Source organism: Siphateles boraxobius, unplaced genomic scaffold (assembly GCF_051911475.1).
Source record: "Siphateles boraxobius isolate OS27281-9 unplaced genomic scaffold, OSU_SipBor_1 223, whole genome shotgun sequence".
NCBI lineage: Eukaryota > Metazoa > Chordata > Actinopteri > Cypriniformes > Leuciscidae > Siphateles > Siphateles boraxobius.
In genome coordinates, this window is record NW_027508837.1 from 290,001 (window position 1) to 317,058 (window position 27,058).

The 27,058-nt window shown below is 37.4% G+C and overlaps 2 protein-coding genes across 2 annotated transcripts in view; both read right to left on the reverse strand.

Annotated features, from left to right (window-relative positions):
• Positions 1 to 5,775, reverse strand: part of opn6a (opsin 6, group member a) — a 9,794-nt gene extending 4,019 nt beyond the window's left edge. The window contains exons 1-2 of the mRNA XM_077240301.1: positions 5,511 to 5,775; positions 2,680 to 2,885 (exon numbers count right to left, since the gene is read on the reverse strand). Of these exons, the coding sequence (XP_077096416.1) occupies positions 2,680 to 2,885; positions 5,511 to 5,643 (339 nt within the window). The 5' untranslated portion in view covers positions 5,644 to 5,775. The remainder of the gene's footprint in view (positions 1 to 2,679; positions 2,886 to 5,510) is intronic.
• Positions 5,776 to 10,332: 4,557 nt separating this feature from the next.
• Positions 10,333 to 26,369, reverse strand: eif4a3 (eukaryotic translation initiation factor 4A3). The gene is made up of 12 exons (XM_077240302.1): positions 26,073 to 26,369; positions 23,917 to 23,989; positions 23,762 to 23,828; positions 22,104 to 22,166; positions 21,890 to 22,022; positions 19,876 to 19,956; positions 19,656 to 19,797; positions 18,135 to 18,273; positions 16,237 to 16,352; positions 15,361 to 15,468; positions 12,506 to 12,633; positions 10,333 to 10,510 (listed from the first exon to the last, which is right to left on the reverse strand). The coding sequence occupies exons 1-12, from the start codon at positions 26,224 to 26,226 to the stop codon at positions 10,494 to 10,496; spliced, it is 1,221 nt and encodes a 406-aa protein (XP_077096417.1). The 5' UTR covers positions 26,227 to 26,369; the 3' UTR covers positions 10,333 to 10,493.
• Positions 26,370 to 27,058: the final 689 nt, after the last annotated feature.

Here is a 27,058-nt window from a genome sequence, read left to right on the forward strand (position 1 = left end):
CACAGGACGGAATCAGAAAGATCTCACATGTATTATTATATCTGTAAAAACACCATATGATTTTAACACTTCAGCTGTTTTATAATGCGAGTTCATTCATATCATACTAGCTAGCTAGTACATCATAAGGTCCAGGGGCCGGTTACATAAACTGATAAACAAGGTAGTCATTCAAGTCATTTTTCTTTAAGACTGTTCATAACTTTTTTAAGTTAGTTACATAAAAACGTAGATTGGTCTGATTTGATACCGAAAAGTAAGAGTGCTTGTTGGTCATACTAGTTTTCTTAAGACACAATCTCAACATGATGGCAGTGTTTATGCAACTGGCCCCAGATCTCCGGTTTTGAGTCATAAGTGCTTGTTTTCTTTCTCATCTTCTGACAAACTGTTCAAAAGTTATGAGCAAAAATGGCCATTTTTTAGATCCCATGACCTGTAGGTGGCGCTGTTCCCAATTTTGTCATGGACCGTCAGATCATGGTTCCGGTGAAGCGAACCGAGTTTCATTTCAATTGTTCAAAGTTTGGCCGAGATACAGCCTCTGCACCAGTTTTGGCTCGACCTCGTTAGGTCCCCAACACATGTAACATTTCAACAAAGATTAATAAATAAATTCTGTTCAGTTATTTCCATACGGCTCAGTCCAAAGATCATCTGTGCCAATTTCCATAAGAATTGGAGAGGATAGCAAAAAATGTTATCAAAATGGCCACTACAGTAATGGGTGGAGTCTTAAGGTTGATTTATACTTCTGCGTCGGACCTACGCCGGAGCCGCTACGCCGTAGACTACGCATTGGTTTTAATTTATACTTCTGCGTGGTTGTCCGCGTTGACGCACGCAGAGGGAGCATGTGAAACCCGAGGGAGCGGTTTGAGCAGACCAATCACAGCGCTTGCGTCCGCGTAGAATTGACGCGTTGTTACATTTTTGGAGAGGTGCACGTCAGGGTACGCCGAAGGGTACGCGCGCTACATCCAGCCTACGGCGTAGCTACGGCGTGAGTTCGACGCAGAAGTATAAATTAGGCTTTAATGTGAGGTGTACTAAGTTTAATTTTTCTAGAACAAAGGGTTCAAAAGTTATAACTGTTTCGGTAACACTTTATTTTGATGGTCCCTTTTGAACATTCTGTTGACTATAATTAAATTTGCAACTACATGTCATCTAACTCTCATTAGAGTATTAGTATCTGCTAACTCGTGACGAGATGATTGTAAAAGAAATTCTACTGACTGTAAGTAACTTTGCAAGTACATGTCAACCCTACGAGTTAGTGCTGCACGATTAATCATATCACAATCGCAATGTCAAGCCTATGCGATTATATGATGCAAAATGCTGCGATTTTATATTAAATAGCCTAAACAAATTAACGCAATTAACGCAGCATCTGTTAATTTTTGTCATTATTTGGCTAGTGTTCCATGATCCCGCTCTTATCCATGCAAATGCTTTTAAACCATTAATGCGCGACAAGACAAAAGAGAGCGCGCTTCCGGTGAATGTCCTGACTGTGACTCACAGAAAGACGCGCGCTAGTATCATGCGTGCGCACAGACGCGCCAGAATACAGTTCTCTTTCACGTTTGAACAAACAATAACACACACAATTATGCCAAAATGTCTTTTTGTCGAGTATCTTTATAACATAATAGCAGTCTTGTGATGGACGTAAAGAGTTGTGAGTGAGGCGCGTGTGAGATCATCGTCTCTGTCAGCAGCGGCTGCTCTTAAAGAGACAGTACACAGTAGCCACTAATTATCTCTGTCGTTAAAGTTAATCAAAGAACAAAGGGAACAGAGAAAACACTCACTGCTCTTGACTAAAGAACTTTTGTCACTTCATAAGGATTAGTCTAAATATAATTTAAAATGTATGCAGCACAGACTGTTTGATAACTTTATTCAATTTCTGTATATGCCCTACCTGTTAGACAGGAAATTGTTAAATTATTTAAGCCTAATAAATGTTTTAAAAAAATTGATAGCTTTCAATTGTAATGATGGAATCACTGTAATGTTTTAAACATTTTTATCCAGACATCAATGGCTTATTGATCATTATAGGTGTTATCAATCATTTAGTTGTTGTTGCTAGTTTGAGTTGGGAAATACACATTTCATCATAATCACTAATCTGTGTGTGCACTTTCCTTGAGAAGAGCAAGTTGACTCATGAAACCCTTTGTTTATTATATCGCAAACGCAATATTGACCTCAATAATCACAATATGACATTTTCCCCAAATCGTGCAGCCCTACTACCAGTCTACTAATACTCTACTAATACTCTAATGAGAGTTAATAGTCATGTAGGTGCAACATTACTTATAGTCAAAGAATGAGTTAAAGGGACCATCAAAATAAAGTGAAAACACTGTTTCTAAAGTGAATTTTTGGCCTGGTGGTGGCGCTGTAGAGTTAGTCCTAGAGACCCCAAAGTTGGTCAAATGACTTTTCATTACCATCACTACAAATGTGCCAATTTTCATACGGACTTGTTAATGACGTGTGACGCACAAATGGAGTAAAAGGCACCTGAGTACCGAGAAAAGCGCTATATAAATGTTACGAATTATTATTATTATTAATAACTTCTGCTGACTAATCTATTAGAGACGCTGCTGCAACAAACACGCCACCTAATGATCTCACTACCCATAATTCCTGTACCTGGCACGTCCACACAGATGTGATGAGGTATCCGTTGTCCTTGAACACGTTGAAGATCTCGAGGATTCCTCGAGAATATCCGAACACAGAGATGCTGGCGTCGGAGACGGCGAGATTCAGCGTCAGGTAATCGGTGGGCTGGAGGACAGATCTCTGCTTGAAGAGGATGAAGATCACGACACTGTTCCCAAACCACGACAACCAGCCTGGAACACACACACACACACACACACACACACACGCGCACACACGCACACGCGCACACACACACACACACACACGGTACTTTGATGATGATAAAACTTGAAATGTAGGCGTTACAGAGCACGAAAACAAATATTACACTTAAGAAGACACAAAACATTATTGTATATCTACAGGTGAAACTCGAAAAGATTTAATATCGTGCAAAAGTTATAATTTTGATGATTATGGCGTACAGCTTATGAAAACCCCAAATTCAAAATCTCAGAAAATTAGAATATTACATGAAATCAATAAAAAAAGGAATTTAAATACAGAAATGTCGGCCCTCTGAAAAGTATAATCATGCATATGTATATAGTTATATATATATACTGAATATATTAGTTTCACCTTTTAATTTGAATTACTGAAATACATGAACTATTGCACGATATTCGAATTTTTCGAGTTTCACCTGTATGTATTCCGAAGTTATGTAAGGAGACCAAAAAACATAATAACAGATATATCATTAAATATAAATGAAAAAAATAATAAATAAATATTCTAAATATAAGTATATGGGTAAATATACAATCCTAAAACAATAAAACTTTATGCAATGATTCTGAAACAAGAACTGATGCATATTATGGGATATTGAAGACCAACTCCATCACACAGCAAGAAACATCTAACGCACACACACACACACACACGCACACTCATTACGTTATGCAATGATTCTCAAAAAAGAACTGATGCATTATCGGATCCTGAAGACCAACTCCAGCACACAGCAAGAAACATCTCATAGAATGTTCCTGTAATTAGTAAAAGTAGTAATTATTAGGTCTAAATCTGGTATCATGACTGTAACGGATGTAATGAATGTAGATCAGAGTGTGTGCTCCAGTAATAAACTCGTCCTGATTAACTCTAATGACCCTGACAGACAGACGGATGGATTAGCGGCTCTAATCCCCGAGTTCGTTACTACAGTCAGACTGGACAAACATTACCTGGAACAATAACTATAAAATTTCAATGCAACAGGGCTTTTCACTCTGTACACTCACAGAGCCCAAATATGATCATCCTCATATCAACATTTAAAACACATCTATAAACACCCAATTTATAATCTGTAATAATATTTTGAAACTGAAATTAGTTTATATTAAATTACATTATTATATATATTTTTCGACTCACTATAGTAATGTACTGTTAAATGTATTATTTATTTGTCAGTTTATTAAATATTATTAATTAATTTAAGTTTTATTTATTTGAATCTAATTAAATCTATTTAATAGATAGATTAACAACAAACTAATTACATTTTTACTTATCCATTTATTTTAATCTTATTGTTTTATTTATTTATTTAATTTGTACCGTTTTTCTCTAGACTTTATGTGCTAATAGACCTAAAAAAGATAGATGCTGGGTTAGGGTTATGCAAGCTACATGCGTTCTTGATCGCGTCTGCAGTGAGTGATGCGGCCGTGAGTGATTTATTTATTTATTTCTATTTTATTTTTATTTTGGGTTAACTGACAAACCGCGAGATTTGTTGCTTCTTCACCGCGGTAAGAAAAAATCCCATACCGCCACAGCCCTAGGAAAAACATGATTGTTTGAAGACTTCAAGTGTTTTCAAACCTGCTTCGCTGATCTAAAGTTCCTGATAAAGTGAGACTGAGGTAAACATGAAAGAGCGAGGTAAACATGATAAAGTGATGTAAACATGATAGAGGTAAACATGATAAAGCGAGGTAAACATGATAAAGTGATGTAAACATGATAGAGGTAAACATGATGAAGTGAGACTGAGGTAAACCTGATAAAGTGAGGTAAACATGATGAAGTGAGACTGAGGTAAACATGATGAAGTGAGGTAAACATGATAAAGTGAGGTAAACATGATAAAGTGAGGTAAACCTGATAAAGTGAGGTAAATATGAAGTGAGGTAAACATGATAAAGTGATGTAAACATGATGAAGTGAGATTGAGGTAAACATGATGAACTGAGGTAAACATGATGAAGTGAGGTAAACATGATGAAGTGAGACTGAGGTAAACATGATGAACTGAGGTAAACATGATGAAGTGAGGTAAACATGATGAAGTGAGACTGAGGTAAACATGATGAACTGAGGTAAACATGATGAAGTGAGGTAAACCTGATAAAGTGAGACTGAGGTAAACATGATGAAGTGAGACTGAGGTAAACATGATGAACTGAGGTAAACATGATAAAGTGAGACATGATGAAGTGAGACTGAGGTAAACATGATGAAGTGAGGTAAACATGATAAAGTGAGGTAAACATGATGAAGTGAGGTAAACATGATGAAGTGAGGTAAATATGAAGTGAGGTAAACATGATAAAGTGATGTAAACATGATGAACTGAGGTAAACATGATGAAGTGAGGTAAACCTGATAACGTGAGACTGAGGTAAAACATGATAAAGTGAGACTGAGGTAAAACACGATAAAGTGAGACTGAGGTAAACCTGATAGAGTGAGACTGAGGTAATCACGATAAAGTGAGGTAATCACGATAAAGTGAGGTAAACATGATAAAGTAAGGTAAACCTGATAAAGTGAGACTGTAAGGTATAAAGGATTCTGACCCAGAATGAGCAGGTACACGCCGATGATCGTCTCTCCCTGGTCGGACAGCGGCGGGTCTCGGTTCATCATGCTGAAGTTGTTGTTCCTCCAGGGGATGTTGAGCACCCTAAGCGGGTTATTCTGCACAGACATACCGACTCCTGCGCGCTCGAACCCGGCATGAAGAAGCACACGCTCTCCCAGCAGCTCCTCCGGGTCGCGCCACGATCGGCTCTTACAGAGAGAGCTCCTGCTGAGAGAATCCGGTTAACAATACCGAGCGGGGAGACGTGACGTAACACACACACACACACACACACACACTCTGTCTCTCACACACACTCACGCACGCACGCACTCTCTCTCTCTCTCTCTCACACACACACACACTCACACTCACTCTCTCTCTCTCTCTCTCTCTCTCTCTCTCTCTCTCTCTCTCTCTCTCTCTCTCTCTCTCTCTCTCTCTCTCTCAGACACATTCACACTCACCAAAAAATGTTTTAACTGAAATGAAATTGGAAATATATAAACAAAACTATTTCAAAGTAAATACATGTGAAAGAAACTGAAATAACTAGTATTAGCTATTCGACTGATCATTTTCAGCTATTAGTGGAAATGAAAGATGAAGCAGAAAGAGTCGGTCATGATCTGCATGATTAAGCTGAAATCACCTCTATGAACTGTGTTTCAGCCGGTGGGATACGCTTCTCCACTAATAGGATCTGAAGAGCAGACGGCTTCAGGATAATCTCAGCTTCACATGCTGCTGATCGACAGCACTAGATGAAGTTCAGTAACAGCACTAGATGAAGTACAGTAACAGCAGATGAAGTTCAGTAACAGCAGATGAAGTTCAGTAACAGCAGATGAAGTTCAGTAACAGCAGATGAAGTACAGTAACAACAGATGAAGTGCAGTAACAGCAGATGAAGTGCAGTAACAGCAGATTAAGTCCAGTAACAGCGGATGAAGTGCAGTAACAGTGGATGAAGTACAGTAACAGCAGATGAAGTGCAGTAACAGCAGATGAAGTGCAGTAACAGCAGATGAAGTACAGTAACAGCAGATGAAGTACAGTAACAGCAGATGAAGTACAGTAACAGCAGATGAAGTGCAGTAACAGCAGATGAAGTACAGTAACAGCAGATGAAGTGCAGTAACAGCAGATGAAGTACAGTAACAGCAGATGATGTACAGTAACAGCAGATGAAGTTCAGTAACAGCAGATGAAGTACAGTAACAGCGGATGAAGTGCAGTAACAGCAGATGAAGTGCAGTAACAGCAGATGAAGTGCAGTAACAGCAGATGAAGTGCAGTAACAGCGGATGAAGTGCAGTAACAGCGGATGAAGTGCAGTAACAGCGGATGAAATCCAGTAACAGCAGATGAAGTCCAGTAACAGCAGATGAAGTGCAGTAACAGCAGATGAAGTACAGTAACAGCAGATGAAGTACATTAACAGCAGATGAAGTACAGTAACAGCAGATGAAGTACAGTAACAGCAGATGAAGTACAGTAACAGCAGATGAAGTGCAGTAACAGCAGATGAAGTACATTAACAGCAGATGAAGTGCAGTAACAGCAGATGAAGTACATTAACAGCAGATGAAGTACAGTAACAGCAGATGAAGTACAGTAACAGCAGATGAAGTGCAGTAACAGCAGATGAAGTACATTAACAGCAGATGAAGTACAGTAACAGCAGATGAAGTGCAGTAACAGCAGATGAAGTGCAGTAACAGCAGATGAAGTACAGTAACAGCAGATGAAGAACAGTAACAGCAGATGAAGTACAGTAACAGCAGATGAAGTACAGTAACAGCAGATGAAGTACAGTAACAGCAGATGAAGTTCAGTAACAGCAGATGAAGTACAGTAACAGCAGATTAAGTCCAGTAACAGCAGATGAAGTACAGTAACAGCAGACGAAGTGCAGTAACAGCAGTGAAGTGCAGTAACAGCAGATGAAGTACATTAACAGCAGATGAAGTACAGTAACAGCAGATGAAGTACAGTAACAGCAGATGAAGTGCAGTAACAGCAGATGAAGTACAGTAACAGCAGATGAAGTACAGTAACAGCAGATGAAGTACAGTAACAGCAGATGAAGTTCAGTAACAGCAGATGAAGTACAGTAACAACAGATGAAGTGCAGTAACAGCGGATGAAGTGCAGTAACAGCGGATGAAGTACAGTAACAGCAGATGAAGTGCAGTAACAGCAGATGAAGTTCAGTAACAGCAGATGAAGTACAGTAACAACAGATGAAGTGCAGTAACAGCGGATGAAGTGCAGTAACAGCAGATGAAGTGCAGTAACAGCAGATGAAGTGCAGTAACAGCAGATGAATTGCAGTAACAGCAGATGAAGTGCAGTAACAGCAGATGAAGTGCAGTAACAGCAGATGAAGTACAGTAACAGCGGATGAAGTGCAGTAACAGCAGATGAAGTGCAGTAACAGCAGATGAAGTGCAGTAACAGCAGATGAAGTACAGTAACAGCAGATGAAGTACAGTAACAGCAGATGAAGTTCAGTAACAGCAGATGAAGTACAGTAACAACAGATGAAGTGCAGTAACAGCGGATGAAGTGCAGTAACAGCGGATGAAGTACAGTAACAGCAGATGAAGTGCAGTAACAGCAGATGAAGTTCAGTAACAGCAGATGAAGTACAGTAACAGCGGATGAAGTGCAGTAACAGCGGATGAAGTACAGTAACAGCAGATGAAGTGCAGTAACAGCAGATGAAGTTCAGTAACAGCAGATGAAGTACAGTAACAACAGATGAAGTGCAGTAACAGCGGATGAAGTGCAGTAACAGCAGATGAAGTTCAGTAACAGCAGATGAAGTGCAGTAACAGCAGATGAAGTGCAGTAACAGCAGATGAAGTGCAGTAACAGCAGATGAAGTGCAGTAACAGCAGATGAAGTGCAGTAACAGCAGATGAAGTGCAGTAACAGCAGATGAAGTGCAGTAACAGCAGATGAAGTGCAGTAACAGCAGATGAAGTGCAGTAACAGCAGATGAAGTGCAGTAACAGCAGATGAAGTACAGTAACAGCAGATGAAGTACAGTAACAGCAGATGAAGTGCAGTAACAGCACTAGATTTGACATATAGTAAATCACTGATGTCTGGACCACAAGTAGTGATACTACTGGTTATTTACAGTAACACAAATATAGGAACCATATTTTTCAATATCTATGACTGATATTGTGACAGAAATAGGAGTCTTCCTCCTTTTGTTTGGTCTGTTCTTGACAGTGAGTGCTCCTGGGCTTTGAACCACTTTAACACAGTTTTTTGTTCTAAAGCCACTTTTAATAGAACCAATTTGTTTAAGAATAGTGAAAGTGACAAAACAAAATTTAGCCAGCATGAAACAGTATATGCAACTAATTTTACCAGAAATGGGCTTCCACATCAGAGATAAATTGAAAATATATATTTTTTCAATTTTCTGAAGACAATACAGTTATATACATATAGATTCAGAACAAAAACACCTATTTCAGTGTCAGAACAGCAGATTTTGGTAGTTTGCAGGAAAGAGTTTCCACATGAGGTGCGTGAGTCCAGATCAATGCATGTAATCTGTCATCAGCTGTAAATAACCTCCTAAAAGGATTAAGCGTGTGGGATATTCACCATAATTACGAGACAAAAGCCATAGCGCAAATTAAAGCCATACTGAACTGTTTCAGTCTATGGTGTTTAAAACATTCACCTGGAGAATGAATTCCTGAATGAATGAGAGTATTAACAGAGCAGGGTCAACAGTTACTGTAAGTAACAAGACAGTGAAGTAAATGAATCTCTCTTAAAGGTGCAGTGCAGAAATAGACAGAGGTTTTCGTTAAATGGCTGATTACCAATATAAAGAATCAAAAGCGTTTGGTCATTTTTTTACACACTGTTGAATGGTTAGTGTTGGCGAAGTCACAAGTTAAACTATATACAGCAATTTTATAACTTTTTATGCAGGACGACACATGCAGAACATGTTAGCAATGTTAATTCATGTTAACATGTTGAGACATACTAATGTGATAGAAACTTGCCAACATGTTTAATCATGTTAACGTAATCCTAATTCATAGTAACAATGTGCTAATTGACGCTAGAAACATGCTACCAATGAGTTCAATTTAGCAAAATACGTTAAAACAACAGCAGATGATGTTAATGTGTAAAATCATGCTAGAAATTTTAATTCATGTTAAAAACATGTTAGCAACATACTAAAACATGTTAAAAACATGCTAATGTGTTAAATTATGTGAGCAACATATAACATGCTAACAATGTGCTAATTCATGCCAGAAAAATTGTAATGTACTAAATCATTAAAATAATTTTACATTAAAAATGTCTTTACATTAAAATATGCTAGCAATGTTTTAAATTATGCAAGATACATGCTAAATCATGTTAAAATTTTTAGTAAATGGTAATCATGTTAGGCTATATGCCATTACCAAATATACTAGCACCATGCTAAAACATGCTAATGTGTGAAATCATGCTAGGAATATGCCAATTCATGCTATAAACATGTTCATGTTAAATCATGCTAAAATATGATTGAGCAACATGAGCTGCTTTGAGTCTTTAAACGCATTCAAGAAACGGCTAAAGACGCATCATCAACACTTGACCCATTAATACTTTAATCTATTAAGGGTTGACTGTTGAATATTTCTTCTGAAGTGTTTGCGGATGCTATAATTCTCACTTCAACTCTTATCTAGAATATCAAACGCAGCAGTGAAATCAGTCAGAACCTTTAATTAAAAGAGTTTAATCAGAATAAAACACATCAGATCAAAAGATGAAGACAAAGACTCTTTATTTACAAAACCCAATGAAGCGCAGGAAACACAATACAGCCCATCTGAGCTCAAACTACATAAAAACTGTAAATAAAAAGAATTACAAGGTGGAAAATAAAAGATCCAAATGAAAGCAAACCGGTTCTGGAATATTTCAGCCCTCAGATCAGGTCAGCCACTGAAAAACAAGTCAATAAACCATGAGATCTCAACATTTATAATCTTGCACTCATTTTTTTTATTTTTGAAATGCCTTTTATTCATGTCACAAACAACTTTTATATTTTTTATTATAATAGAAAAAATAAAAAAATAAAAAATATGTATAAAAATAAAATAAATAAAAAACACGCCAGAGGGAAAAAAAATCCCATTTATATGAGGTTTAACAATGAGAGTTTTTTTTAAGTATTTCATAGATTTTTTTGTGTCCAATCAAGGAACATTGATGAACACCAGGAAAAATTGTCAACCGAAAAAAAAAAGAAAACGTTTTTTTACAAGGATTCTTAAAGGGTTAGTTCACCCAAAAATGAAAATGATGTCATTAATGACTCACCCTCATGTCGCTCCAAGCCCGTAAGACCTCCGTTCATCTTCAGAACACAGTTTAAGATATTTTAGATTTAGTCCGAGAGTTTTCTGTCCCTCCATTGAAAATCTATGTACGGTATACTGTCCTTGTCCAGAAAGACAATAAAGACATCATCAAAGTAGTCCATGTGACCTCAGTGGGTTAGTTAGAATGTTTTGAAGCATCGGAAAGACATTTTGTTCCAAAAATAACAAAAACGACGACTTTATTCAGCATTGTATTCTCTTCCGGTTCTGTTTTGGATCCGCGTTCATGAGTCCGCTGACGTAAGACGAGCTGACGTGTGTCTGGTGCGCCCGAGCTTCGTTTACAGTCTGAGGGAGACGCACGCTGGAAACAAAACAATCTTTGCAAACATGTCTAAGGATTTCCACACAGAGGAAGACTTGCATTTTTTTTTGCCCAGCCATATTTATTTGAACCCGAAAACACGGACGCACCAGATACACGTCAGCTCGTCTTACGTCATCAGCGGCGTCAGTGCACGCGGATCCCCAACAGAACCGGAAGACTTTATTTCAATGCTGAATAAAGTCGTCGTTTTTGTTATTTTTGGAAAAAAATGTATTTTCGATGCTTCAAAACATTCTAACTAACCCACTGATGTCACATGGACTACTTTGATGATGTCTTTATTGTCTTTCTGGACAAGGACAGTATACCGTACATAGATTTTCAATGGAGGGACAGAAAACTCTCGGACTAAATCTAAAATATCTTAAACTGTGTTCTGAAGATGAACGGAGGTCTTACGGGCTTGGAGCCACATGAGGGTGAGTCATTAATGACATCATTTTCATTTTTGGGTCCTTTAACTAAAAATTAGCACTTTGGCATGTTTTTTTTAATCATCATCATTTTCTGTCATCACAAAAATGTTTGATTTGTTTTACTTTTTACTTATTTAAAAATAGTCACACTTGTGCTGCTCGCGGTCTAAATGAACAGGAGACGAATTTCCTCTAGTGGAAGCATTTGGAACTGCAGCCGAACAAACTCTCAGTGAACGCTCATTTACGGAGATATCAGGCTCAAATTTTGAACAACTTTGTTGCACACAAATCAAATGGCTTTGATTTTCTCAGTTTTAGAGTAAAACATGTTTTTGAAAATATATATTTCATATAAATATTGAAAATAGTGCATTTCTCATAAACGTAAAATTCTGTGACTTTAAAAAAAAATCACTCTGCCAAGTGTCGTCTTAGTTGTAAATCTGGAATGCTTTAGTTTGATCATTTTAGTTTTAAGTTTGATCATTTTTTATTCAGGTCTATGCTCAAAAAGTGAATAAATGGATTATAAATACAACATATATATAATTTAGTACCGTAAAATCCCCTAAAAAGACAAAATATTAAATAAAAAACATTTCAATGAAATAAAAAAAGGGTTAAAAAAGGGCACCAGAGGGTTAACTAAAATGTACATACTGAATCGGAGTTAGAGTTGTGGTAAATAAAACCAATATTAAATGTGTCATCAATATTAATAATTCCTTTTATTGAGACATTATGATGATGACGCCCCTTGGTTAAAGTGAGGAATAAGCTGAAGAGATGATGATGTAAGACTCACCGTTCATGGGCATCTCGTCGATCTGAGTGGAATAGTACTGCTCAATATCTCGTAGGATACGGATGTCGTCGTTCTTCACGAAGTTGATGGCCACACCCTTCCTGCCGTAACGACCCGATCGACCAATCCTGACGAGACACGAGAATTCAGACACGTCAACATCTGATGTCATCACATCCGTCAAGATCAGTGTTATTACAGCATCACTGAGATACTGCTATATAATTAAAAGATTGAATTAGTTTTTATATTTTTCTAGTTTTAGTCATTTTGTGTTTTGTCATTTTTTATTTTTAATGTCTGTATAGTTAAAAAAAATAGTTAATTATTTTAGAATGTGTTAAACTACATCAAAATGTTTCCCTGGCAACTGAAATAAAATGCTTATATATATATATTTTTTTTTTTTTCTTCTTTTTTTATCTTAGTAAGTTAAAGCCTGTTCACACCAGGAACGATAAATATATCAGAGTTCACACAATATTATTCTGTTTATTATAAGCGCTGCAGTTTTATCGTCTGTTGCTTTAAATGCTCTTTAAAGGTGTGTTTGATTATGATTTGACTTTTCTAGCTGTAGTTAGTGTGTAATGTTGCTGTTTGAGCAGAAACAACATCTGCAAAGTTACGACTCAAAGCTCAAAGCAAAGGGAGAGATTTTCTTTCACAGAAATCTCTTTTTAAGGACGACAACAAACGGCTGGTAGGAACTACAATGAGCTTCTTCACGGGTTAGTGACATCACAAACCCTAACATTTACATAAACTCCGCCCCCGGAACACGATTTATAGATTATCATGACAGAATATGCTAATCAGTGACTAGAAGATCGTTAACTCCACATCAGCTGCACACATTCATCAACTAAGCGTTCAGAAATGTCCTGTTGCTTCTACATGTCGTCACTTCTAGAGTCTCTCCATCTTTCTGACTCCGGCTTCAACATAAAAGACTAAACGTTTTTGAAATTATCTGTGCGCGTGTGTGATTGCAAGCTCTTGAAGCTCCGCCCCCTGTGCCGGGAGCAGCGGCTCATTCGCATTTTAAGGGACACAAAAGCGGTGCGTTTTTGCTCACCCTCAAAAAGTGACTATTTTAACATGTTATAAAAAATATCTGTGAGGTATTTTGAGCTAAACTTCACACACACTCTGTGGACGTCTGAGCCCGTATTCCTAAAGAATCTTAATGCAAAGAGTAGCTCCTAGTGACAAAATTCTTAGAAATGTGGGCGTTTACTCCTAAAATTAAAGAGAAAATCCTAGTAAAGAAAAAAGTAATTCAGAAAGCATCTTAACCCTTAAAAGAGGTCTTAAGGTCAGAATTGTTAGGAGCACGGACGAGGACTTTTAAGAGGCTTAAGAGTTTCTTTAGCAGAGGAGAAAATGGCAGGAAGACGAAGAGGGAGAAGACAACAGATGACAGTGAGTTAATAAGACACTATAGATTAGATCGTGCAGGGATCATGTTTGTGACCGGTTTTATTAGAGACACAATAACATCTCCGACACAGCGCAGGAATGGCGTAGTGCCAGAAATTAAATCACTACTGTACATTAAGATATTTGTCAGCTGGGAAAATGCATCAACGCAGCAGTGATGATTTGGGTCTGTCACAAACTTCTGTAAGCAGAGTGATCACACAAACATTACAGCACTTTCAGAACCTCTTATTGTGTCGCAGTTCATTTAGTTTCCACTGGACATTCCCACATTGCAGGCTCAAACATCTGCATTTATGAATATAGCAGGCTTCCGCATAAGGAGGGGCAATGAACCGTAAATAATTTATTATAACCGCTATAAGCTCCCACGTCTGCTTCTGTGCTGTGACACCCGGCCTTGTGTTCATCCACTAACTGGCCTCACAGTAAACACTGTTCCTCTGTCCAGTTCAGCTTTCTTGTCCTTCTTGTTTTTTATTCCATGTTTGCTACATTAAAACCAACATTCAAACCAACACTTAAATAGACAGTGGAACAATTTTTATCATTCTAATCCAATCAGATACCTTATAGGAAATTAACAGTGTGGTAAATAAAAAAAAGGATTTATATACACAAATATAATGTGTGTGTGTGTGTGCATGAGAATGGTCAAATAGGAAAAATTACGCATGTAATTTCAAACTGAAGGCTTAGAATAGACCCTAATCACTCTTTTTTTCCTTCTTGGACAACCAACCAATCACAGTCTTCAAAAGATTGTGTAATACATAGCAACGGGGTCAGCCCCGCCTCCTCACTAAGATAAAAGTTTTTGTCTTTTCCTTACTCAGAGTTGCTCTCAGATCGTTCCCGAATCACTCTTAAGCTAAGACTCCTACGTAAAAGTTTTTAAGCTAAATTAAGAGTTTTCTAAAAGGATTCTTAGATTCTTTAGGAATACGGGCCCTGAGACTTATTTTACAGCTTGTGAAAAGGGCATACACCCCTTTAGAAGCAGGATGGATTCTGATTGGCTGTCAGCTGGAAAAAAAATGTATATTATATAGTTATTTTAACAATATAATTTTACTGTGTCATTATCAATATAGTTGTGATGTGGAATTTAGAATGATTTTTAAAACTACATCTTTATTGTCCTTGATGTGAACAGGCCTTTAAGTTTCATTTTGAGACACTTTTTTTTTAATGCTTTGGTTTCAGTTTACTAAAGTAACCCTAGATGTTAGAAACACTCAAATGTGGTTAAAATCTCATTAAAACTAGAGGTTTCAGTCTTAACTGCAAGACCAGAACCTAAGCAATGTACACAATATGAACATCATCGTACACTGAGTCTATAGCGAGCGAGTTAATTCTTGTTCACTACTGTGAGACTGAGGTGTGTGTGTGAGAGAGTGTGTGTGTACCTGTGGATGTACAGCTCTCTGTTGTTGGGAAGATCGTAGTTAATGATGAGAGAAACCTGAGGCACATCCAGACCTCTGGCCCAAACGTCTGTGGAGATCAACACTCGACTGCACACAAGAAACACACACACAATTTCAAACACTTGTGACAAAATCTGCTTCCACTGAACACTGTATTAAAGGACGCAACGACAGATCTTTCCTTCCATATTGTGACGTACATCTGAGTGTAACGGATAATGGAAAATTTAAAAAAAATGTAAGGCAGGGATTTGTTCTGTGTATCAGTTGTTGATTGATGTCTAGATGTGGGCGTGGCTCTGTATGCAGATGAGCGTAAGATTGAGGGGCGGGGCTTGGTTCTGGGCATCAGTTGTTGATTGATGTTTAGATGTGGGCGTGGCTCCGTTTATGGAGATAAGCATAAGATTGAGGGGCGGGGCTTAATTCTGTGCAGCGGTTGTTGATTTGATGTTGAGATGTGGGCGTGGCTCTGTTTATGCAGATGAACATGAGCTTGAGGGGCGGGGCTCGGTTCCGTGCATCGGTTGTTGATTATGTGTTAAGATGTGGGAGTGGCTCGCAGTGTATGCAGATAAGCATAAGATTGAGGGGCGGGGCTTGGTCCTGTGCATCAGTTGATTGGATGTTGAGAAGTGGGTGTGGCTCTAAGTGTAGGCAGATTAGCATGAGCTAGAGGGGCGGGGCTTAAGTGCACTAAATTATTGAAGGATCCGGCATACGTCACTAGAGAGAAGACTGACGCTCCACTGGAAGATCCAGTTACGACATTCTGATTAAACATTACAAGATATTTTAAAAACGTTACATACACTGATGAATTGTTCTGTAAGATCTATAGCAGTGTGAGTTTACCTGGCTCCAGATCTGAACTCCTTCATGATGGACTCTCTCTCTTTCTGTGGCATGTCTCCATGCATCGACGACACGGTGAAGTTCGCCTCCCTCATCTTCTCCGTCAGCCAGTCCACCTGAAACACACGGCAGAAGTTAAACACAAACACGAGACGTCGATACTACATTTCCAAACTGATTAATCAGCTTTGCCTAGTTAGACTACAAATAAACACTACAGGTCAAAAGTCTAGATTTTTTAATGTTTCTGAAAGAGTCTCTTCCGCTCACTAAGGCTGTATTTATGTGATCAAAAATACCGTAAAGTTAATCAGCTGTTTTCTATGTGAACATTTATTCTGTGATCAAAGCTGAATTTTCAGCATCATTACTCCAGTCTTCAGTGTCACATGATCCTTCAGAAAGCACTATAATATGATGATTTGATGCTCAAGAAACATTTATGATTATTATCAGTGTTGAAAACAGTTCATATTTTTTTGGAAACCGTCATATAAATAATTTAAAATTTTAAAGTAAGATTTAAAAAATAAAAAGTAAATCAAAACTTTTATTCATCAAGGACGCATTAAATTGACCAAAAAGTGACAGTAAAGACATTTATAATGTTATAAAAGATTCTATTTTAAATAAATGCTGACGAACTGTTTATCAAAGAATCCTGAAAAATAAAATGTTTCATGGTTTCCACAAAAAATACATTTTATAATACATAGGGCTACACAATTAATCGAATTTCTAATTGCGATTACGATTACGGATGCCACGATTACGTAATTGTTCAAAGCCGCGATTACAAAAGAAAATCCACTCTGCGTGTGTGTGTGTGTTTAGAGCATAATTAAGTTATGAGAGATGAATCACGGCTACTTCAGAACACCCAGGACAATATGAAATACCAGGCAGTGACGTAAGTGTACGCTGAAATAAAAAGTCTTTCACCTCAGAAAAACGTACTTTACTGTCCTGTCAGCCGTTATACTGTGCTCGTAGCGCGCACTCTTCAATTGCACGCGCAAATGCGGCGGCGCACGCTGTGTATCGCTTCACTGTATAAAGTGCAAAAGAAACTACGAGCAACGTCGTTACAATGTAAATTAGTAAGTCACGAAAGAAAAGTAAAATACCAATAAATCACGTGTTAGCTGAGAAGGATTTGCATGCAGGTGTGATTTTCATTCTATTCACCAGGAGCTGTTTCATTAACAGTTCTTGTTAGTATTGTGTATTCACCATGGTAAGTGTCGTTTCCATAACCCCAAAATGCCATTTTATTCTCACTTTGTTTTATTTGTTATATTTTTAAATGACTGTGGTGGCTCATATCAACATAGCATTACCAAAAACTAGTTTGGGACTGCTATTTAATTGCTTTAGCATAGTCCAAATGTTTATCTATTAGTAGTCTTTACTATTAGTCATTCTTACAATTGATGTGTATGTTAAGTAAAGGGGGACAGTACTTGTGTGTGTGTGTGTGTGTGTGTGTGTGTTAACAATTTTTGTGTAAACATGTATTATAATACGCCTATATATATTCAATGTAAATTGTGATAATCGTAATTAATAAATCGCAATTATAATTTCAAGGGAATAATCGGAAATTATGATTTTTGTGAAAATCGTGCAGCTCTAACAATACATTTTCCACATAAAAACAGCTCTTTAAAACATAATAGACCATTTTTACTGCATTTTTGAATAATTCCAAATTTGACCGGTAATGTAGTTTTGTGCATGAAAACATTATGTAACAGCACAGTCCTCACTAAACAGGAAGTCGTCCTGCATTACAAATACTGCTGAAGATTGGATGTTGTTAGATATTTTGATGACTATAGTGATGCTGATCCACACACACTCATCTAACCGTGAGCGTAGTGTGTTTAGCAGCTGACCTTGCGTTTGGTGTTGCAGAAGATGACGGCCTGTGTGATGGTCAGTGTGTCGTACAGGTCACACAGCGTGTCAAACTTCCACTCCTCTCGCTCCACGGCCACGAAAAACTGCTTAATACCCTCCAGTGTCAATTCATCACTGCAGAGACAAGCAAACATCAACTCAACATGACGTTTGTGCTCAGATGACACACGGACACTATTTTAACTTCATCCTATTTATGTTGAAATTCAATTCACGTTCATTTGTACAGCGCTTTTCACAATACACATCATCTCACAGAAAATGCATGAGTTCATATTAGAATTTACAGTGATCTGTTATCAGAGGAAACTGTCTAAGTTATGAATTTGTATATTTACATTTCTGAAATACATAACTTAGTTTCCTCATTAAATTATTACATTGTTTAAATACATTTTTAAACGACGTAATAATTTAATGCAGAAACAATGAGCTCATTGAAGTAATGAATACTTGTGTTAACAAATGATTATGACATTTAGATAATATAGCATTGGTGCATGTTGAGGCATTCATATAGTTAAAACAAATGTGTTGTTAACCCTGTAAAACCCTGTTATTGAACTGAACCGACCTCAGCTGAATAATAATAGTTGTCTTTAGATCTGCTTCACAGCAGAACTGAATTCTATTCGCATCACTGATGATTATAGAAATAAAGGTGACTCGATTTGTAAAGCCTGCCATATGAAATGTCAAAAAAAAAAGTTTAAATGGAAACTTTAGACAGAAGAAAACTTTTTTATAATGCATCATATTTAATACATCAGGCTTTTATGGCTCATATAGTCTGATATTGTAAGAATATGGAGGAATTAAGGAAAAAAAAAATATATATATATATTCAGACTCAAACTGAGCAAAAATATGATATTTGCTGCAGATGCTGATATTTATATGCACAAAAAGTGCTGAAATTCTGATGCTTGTAATGTAAATCAGCCCTTTATAGCAGATATCCCAATATGTCTTAGTGAAATATTTAAATTAATTTTATGATCTGTAGTTTTTAAACACAATGCAATACAACGATGATTGAGAGATGAACAAATAAACCTTCCTCAAAAGCCTGATGATCATATTTGATACTCGTGATTTTTCTAATAAATGATGAATATAATCAATAAACCTGCTTCAGTCCAGCTGAAATATTACTAACAATATCAAAGTTATTCTTGCGTTTACTTGATAAAATCAGTGTAGATTGACAGCAGAAAGACTCGTGAAGCTCGAGCTGAAGGAGGACGTTTGTACAATTATACTAAAAGACTTTTACTTGATAAAAGAGTCTAAACTCTCAGTCAGACACAGAAGGACTGGAGGAGATTGTGTGAAAATATCATGTTGCTCATATAGAGGCGTGTATTAAATATAATACAGTAGTTTTAAAGAGTTAAAAGTGTTTGTGCATTTTTCCTTCCACAGTAGTTTGATATTTACTCATCGAATGCAATCATATTCAGACATTAAGTGTGATTTCCGTTCAAGCGTCTCACCGTTTGACCAGAATGCGTATGGGGTCGGTCATGAACTTGTTGGTCATCTCGAGGATCTCGTGTGGCAGCGTGGCGCTGATCAGACAAACCTGAGTGGCGGGCGGCAGGTATCGGTACACGTCGTAAATCTGTTCCTTAAAACCTGCAAAAGCAAAAGTCAGAGTCACGCGAGAGCTGAAACAGGTTTACATGCATCAGGAAGTATTGCATGACGCGTTACCCTTGTTGAGCATTTCATCCGCTTCATCCAACACCAGCATCTTAATGGCACGAGTCCTCAAACTCCTCCTGCGGATCATGTCTGACAGAGAAAACATTTACGCTAGGAATCATGAACATTAACAGGATCTTCTCTTTTGAAATAAGATTGTTATGTACGGTGAGAAAGACATTGAGTCGCATTAACATCCATTGAGTATTTAAACACCTATCGGGGGGGGTGTCTGCTCATTTCAGCCAATCATAAGAGCTCATGGAGATACAGAAGTCTTAAAGGTACAGTAGGAAAAACTGTTTGATTATAAGGGTCAAAGAGGATGGAAAATGGTCATTGGTGCTTAAAATAAATTATATTCAGTAAGATTATTGATTTAAATGCACTGACACTATCAGATGGGAACAAAATTTGAACTGAATAATGACTATAACTTTGCAGCATCAACAAAGTAAATAAACTAAACTGAATGAACACTGAATTGTGGTGGTGGAGCGGATCACAAAACTCACGGTTCGGATCATTTAAGTTTTTTGAGCCACGGATCGAATCATTTTTCGAATTGGCAGATATCAATATATATCGTAAAGTTAGAACATTATTAAAAACAGGTGAACAGTCAGTAATAAAAATAAGGACACATACACAAATTAAAAGCAGAGATGAATACTAAAGTCTAACAGTAGTATTCAGGTACAGAAATTAATAATTAAGCTTAAATGTAAAATAACACTTTGTTCACAGTAGAAATTAAAATTTCATCATTGTTAAAGCTGTATTTTGTTGTTTTATTAACATTAATGACAGACAACAGCAGGAATATTAGTCTACTGTCACTTTAAGACCGAATCAACTGACAAACATCCGGTTTCTTTGTTCACTCACGACAGAACCCAGAGAACACTTGCCAAAACTGTATTTATACATTATTTTGTGTGAATGTGTCCGTTCAAGGGCGAGGAAACGCGAAAGTGGAATCATTTCAGTGTTCGATCACTAGCTGAAACGCGCCTCTCTCTCTCTCTCTCCACAGATACGAGTCACCATCTCCACCTCTTCTACTGCGTTTAAAACGGTTTGAATGTGTAAATTAGCAAGACAAAACACGTCCAAATGATCAAATTTCACTCTATGATGGTTAAATTTAGCAGTTAATCCACGAATCACATGCGTGCCGAACCGTGTGGAGCGGATCAACAGCGATCCGTTGCACCCCCACTGAATTTGACACTTCACTTAAAGCGATAGTTCACCCAAAAATTTAAATTAGCCCATGATTTACTCACCCTGCAGTCATCCTAGGTGTATATGACGTTCTTCTTTAAGACGAACACACTCGGAGTTATATTAAAAAATGTCCAGGCTCTTCCAAGCTTTATAATGGGAGTCAATATGTATATATTTTTTGAAAGTCTATCAAAGCCTATCCGACCGTGATTAAAGTGCTCCACACTGCTCCGGTGGGTTAATAAAGGCCTTCTGAAGCGAAGCGTTTGTGTAAGAAAAATATCTATATTAAAAACTTTATCAACTAAAATAACTAGCTTCCGCCAGGCGGAGGTACGCATCAATTTAGGCCAAAAGAGCAACACTTGAACATGACGCACAACGTAATGATGGACGGGGTTGCCCAGCGGCGTGTTTGAATAGCAAGAAGTTCAAAGCTTACGCTACTCCTACATAATACATCGTCAAGTGTTACTCTCGTGGCACAAGTCGACTTGCGTACGCCTGTCTGCTGGAAGCTAGTTATTTTAATCAATAAAGTTAAATATGGATATTTTTCTTACACGAACGCATCGCTTCAGAAGGCCTGTATTAACCCCCCGGAGCAGTGTGGAGCACTCTAAACACGGTTGGATAGGCTTTGATAGACTTTCAAAAATATATAACTGTTTGTCTGAAAGATGAATGTCATATACACCTAGGATGGCTTCCGGGTGACTAAATCATGGGCTAATTTTCATTTTTGGGTGAACTATCGCTTTAATTATAAGTGAAGAATGAACGTTAAACTCACCGAACACTCGGCCGGGCGTTCCTGCCACCACATGCTGACCGTAGTCCAGCTTTCTGATGTCCTCGCCCACGTTTGTGCCTCCAATACAGGAATGACACTGAACATTCATGTAGTCACCCAACGCCAGAAGCACCTGCAGAACAGAGAACAACATGTCAGACACGCAAGATTAATAACAAAAACAAATAACGTGTTTTCTAAATCGTGACTTTACCTTCTGGATCTGTCCGGCTAACTCTCTGGTCGGAGCCAAAATCAGCGCTTGAGTCTCTCGAACCTGGTTAAGAAAAAAGGGGCAAAAATTGCTTGTGATGAAGAAAAAAATTAATTCATTACTTGAACTATAACATACTTTTAAAGTCCCCCTGAGGTGAAGATCCAGCTGTTAATGTTGTTTATGTGTCTATGTGGTGTGTTTAATATGCTTTAACCTCTTAAATGTCATGGGCCCACCGGTGGGCCCAAATCCATTACATATTTAAAACAGTAATAACCTATACTAAACCTAAACTAATCTTGACAAACTATATATCATTTGAAAGCTTACAATCTCTAGTTTCCATATTTGGTTACTGAATCTCAAAACAAATTACAGAGGAGCCGTAATTTATTAATTTGCAACAAGAATATTTTCATACTCCTAGGCGTGTTCAGACCTTTATTTTGAAATAGCAATGAACATGAAAAATCATGAAAGAAGGGTAGAAACCAGTTTGTTTTCATGCCAAGAGTTCAAAAGATGGCAAGCATTCAATTATTTTAGAAAAAAAAGGTCTGAAAATGTTTTAAATATAAAGAAAAAATAATAGATTCACCATTTGTGATGTGGCCGCGAGCTATAACGCACATATGTGTTCTTTTATGTGTTTATTCAAGGTTTAATTCATATCAAAATCTGCCAAACTTCCAATACTACTTCTGAATAGGATGTCTACTTTATAAATTGTATGAAAATTGTGAAAATGATGGTTCAGATCACTCAAACCACATATGGAAATGGAGGGCGCCCTTATATGGGCAGTAATGGAGTCTGGTTGTGACCTAGTGAAAAAGTTTGGTACTGCGCCCAAACAAAATCTTACTGAAAGCTCATTTCTTGAGATATCAACCTAAAATTTGAAACACAACTTGTTCAGATTTTTGGCTTTGATTTTTTTGCAGTTTAAGAGTTGTCCAGGTTTTGAAAATATATATTTTATATAAAATATGAATAATTAAATTTTTAAATCGTACATTTTCATAAACTCAAACTTCTGTAACTTTTTTTCTGTTTCACTTTCTTAATTTATTTCACTTCTACAAAAATCTGCCAAATGTCTTCTTTAAAACAAGACCAATTTTATGTCTATATTCCAAAGGATTCTTATCCTATACCATTTAAGTTTGGAATGTGCATTTTCATGTCTATTCAAAAAAAGGGGGGGTGACACTTAACAGGTTAAGACAAATCATGTGTAAATTCATAAGTCGACAGCATTGCTGAGTATTTTCTCCTTAAAACTGCAGTGAACCAAAGACAGTCTCAAAAACACGGTTTGAAATCGCTGGTGTTTCTGACGTCACAAACTACCTTGTAACCAATCAGATCAACGTGTGATCGTCAACGACTGAGTGGAGGCGGGGCTCATTTGCATATTCATAGAACAAAGTACACTAAATGAGGCAAGGGTGTCGAGTTACATTCAAGATATTTTAAGACATGAAGACATTTTGGTGATCAAAGATTAGTTTTAAGGAATACAATTATCGCCTACAGGGGGACTTTAAATATAAATCTAATTTAAATGACAAAAAGCTATAGTAGTATAGCAATGATACTAAAAACACTGGAATGTAAGGGAAAAGCGGATCAGAACTAAAAGCGCAACGCACCTGGATATCCAAACACTGCAGCACGGAGATACAGAACGTGGCTGTTTTACCGGTTCCAGACTGAGACCTGGAGAACAGACAAAGTCAATGTACATCACAATAACGAACAAAAGTTTATTTTATCTACTTCTCCATGATTTCTCTACAACACTTACTGTGCAATGACGTCCCTTCCCTTGATGATCTGTTTGATGGCTCGCTGCTGGATGGCTGATGGCTTCTCAAAACCTAAAAGCAGTAAAACAACCATTAAAATAAATAACTATTTAAGGTATTTAGACACTAGCATGAAAGTAACCAACATCCCACAATATACAGTAAGACTATACATATAAAACAGGGGTGTAACGATTAGGGATGGGAATTGATAAGATTTTATCAATATCAATGCCACTAACGATTCTGCTTATCGATCCGATTCTTTAACGATTCTCTTATCGATTCCTGATAGCACTGTGTGGGAAAAAGTAGTCTTTTTCGGGGGGGAAAACAAGTCGTTTTAATGCTTACACTTGACTAAGCAAACTGTACTTTTTATGTAATTTCTGTAATAAATGGAACCTTATTGTAAAGTGTTACCGATTAGTTATACACCGATTAAACGTCCCGTGAGTTCAGTGTTGGAAAGATCAGTTGTTTTAACCATTCATTAAAACGAATCGGTTCAAATGAGTCATTAGTTCGCGAATTGGACGTGTCATTATCGGACGTGTGCGCGTTGTGTGATTATCCCGCCAGTTGGGACATCCCACAAGATGTGTGTCATCACAGAAAACATTTCATCACTGGATCGTTTTTTTTCGTTTATTTGAAGTGTGATTATGTCAGCTGAATGTGCGGAAGACTTTTCAGAGAAGATAAGGCAACGTATTTTAGCACAATTCACACCCAGCGGCAATTCAGGAAAAACAAATCTCCGAATGCTCCACATAAAACTTCAGTCTCCCTACCTTACCATCGTGTCGTTTATTTTGATTAATATGTGCGAGGGAGAGAGGAAGACAGCGCTTAGTTTTGAGACGGTGAAGCCTACTTTCGCCTTGCTCCGAAGAGAGAGAGTGCGTGCGCGCGACCGGGGCTCTCTCTCTCTCTCTCTCTCTCTCTCTCTCTCTCTCTCTCTCTCTCTCTCTCTCTCTCTCTCTCTCTCTGCTCGATCAGTTTAACATGCGCCCTGTCACAAGCGCAGCGGTTCATCTACATTACCAGAGAGAGACAATTTTACTCACTGATCAAATAAGACTTTGCAGGACAAAGATTATCTTTGGACGCGGTGCTATGGTGCTTGATAAAGGACAAAAGGGACAGTTGTGAGTTCACGGTCTGTACATACTATGGCTGACTCAGAGCAGGAGCATCGATAAGAGGACTCGTTAACGTCGAGGGCATACAATATCGATGGATCGTAAAATTTAGAACCGGTTCTCGAGTGGAACCGGTTTTCGATTCCCATCCCTAGTAACGATACATAGAGATACGGATTGATATATCAATAAAATGACTGATACATGTAAAAAAATCGATAGCTAACATTTTTTAAAGTGACACCTTTATTTTGACAATCTTTCACTAAATTTGTATAACTTTAATATTATAAATCTACATTTATTTATACACTGAAGACTATGCAGTGTTATTATACACTTGATTACTTTAATTTCTGTGCCTGAAAACTTCTTAGACCTACCTGAAAAACACTGATTATTTCATTTGAGTCCTTGTTTTACTGTATTTATTTATGGTATTGCTTGTAATTTGGTCACCTGTTGAAAATATGATGAATCGAATCGTAATCATATCACGGAATTTTGTTTAGGTATCGGCAAATATCGTATCGTTGGCTGTGAGAATCGATATCATATCGTGATGAACCATCCGATTTGCACCCCAGTATAAAAAATATCATAAGTAACTTTTTTTTTGTGCAAAAATATAAATTTATTCTAATCTCTCATTTGCTTTAGACACAAACACATATCATAGACTTGAACACACACACACATATATATAAATAACACAATGTCTACTGACAGAACTAGTTGAGTTTAATACAGTAACGTTACTCGGATGCAATGGGCGCTCTATTAAAACACCACAATCGCCTCAGTTACTAATAAACATGATAAAGTAAAGGAACCGGTATTATTATGATATTTAAAGGGCCAGTTATTGATTCATGTAACTTAATCTTCGTGTATTGATCACGACCGTTAGCGTAGATCTTCTCTCACTTCCGAATAATCTCATATGGAGCTCTATAACCTGATATGTCGTGAATTTTTGCAGTAATTAATGATTAATTAAGCGTTTTTACCGTACGCGTAGATCCCGCGCAGTAAATCTTCCCTCAGGCCCATCGTGTCGAAAGTCGGAGTCACATCCACCTCTTCACTCGTTTCAAACTCGATTTTAGTCATATCTTCCTCCTTCATGAGCCTCTTCCTCACGGGAACTGCGGCGGCGGCCATAATTATGAGTGATTCTTAATATAAATTACGGGTTAAAATATGAAAGCGCGTCTTTGCGCGTACACAGGCCGAACGGAAGAGTCGCGTGTGTCGCAGCTGTGACGCACAATGCATGAGGCGCGTGATGATGACGTTTCCTGACTGTCCCCGCCCACTATTTAGATTATAGATCCGAAATCGCTCCCTATCCACTATATAGTGCAGTCAAATTCCAACTATATAGGGATTCGTGAATGAGTGAGCGGTTTCGGCTATGTATCCCATTTCACATTCGCTTAAAGGGTAGGTTTACCTGTTCACCCAAAAAATGTAAATTCTGTCATCATTTACTCACCCATAAGTTGTACCTGTATGAATTTCTTTCTTCTGCTGAACAATAAGAAAGATATTTAAAGAATGTTTGTGAGCAGACAGTTGATGGACCCCGTTGACTTCCATAGTATTTTTTTATGTTTTCATGCTATGGAAGGCAATGGTGCCCCACAACTTTACTTACAAAATAATCTTCAAAATATCTTCCTTTGTGTTCAGTAAAAGAAAGAAGGGATGAGTTAACAATGAAAATTTTTTTTTGGGTCAACTATCCCTCTTAACACAGTAAACATCCAAATAATAATACATTTCTCTAGTTTAGTGGCCTTAATTTACAATGCTGTGCTGTTTTATGTGTTATCATGTGTTATTGCTGAATAAAAATGGCAACAACCCAAAATCTTTCAAAATGTCACATTAGACAATTTTAACATCTAATCTTCTGCCACATGAAATGAGATAAAGGAGCTTGACACTAATACGGACTAATCTACCATGAAGAATTTGACTTTGAAACCAC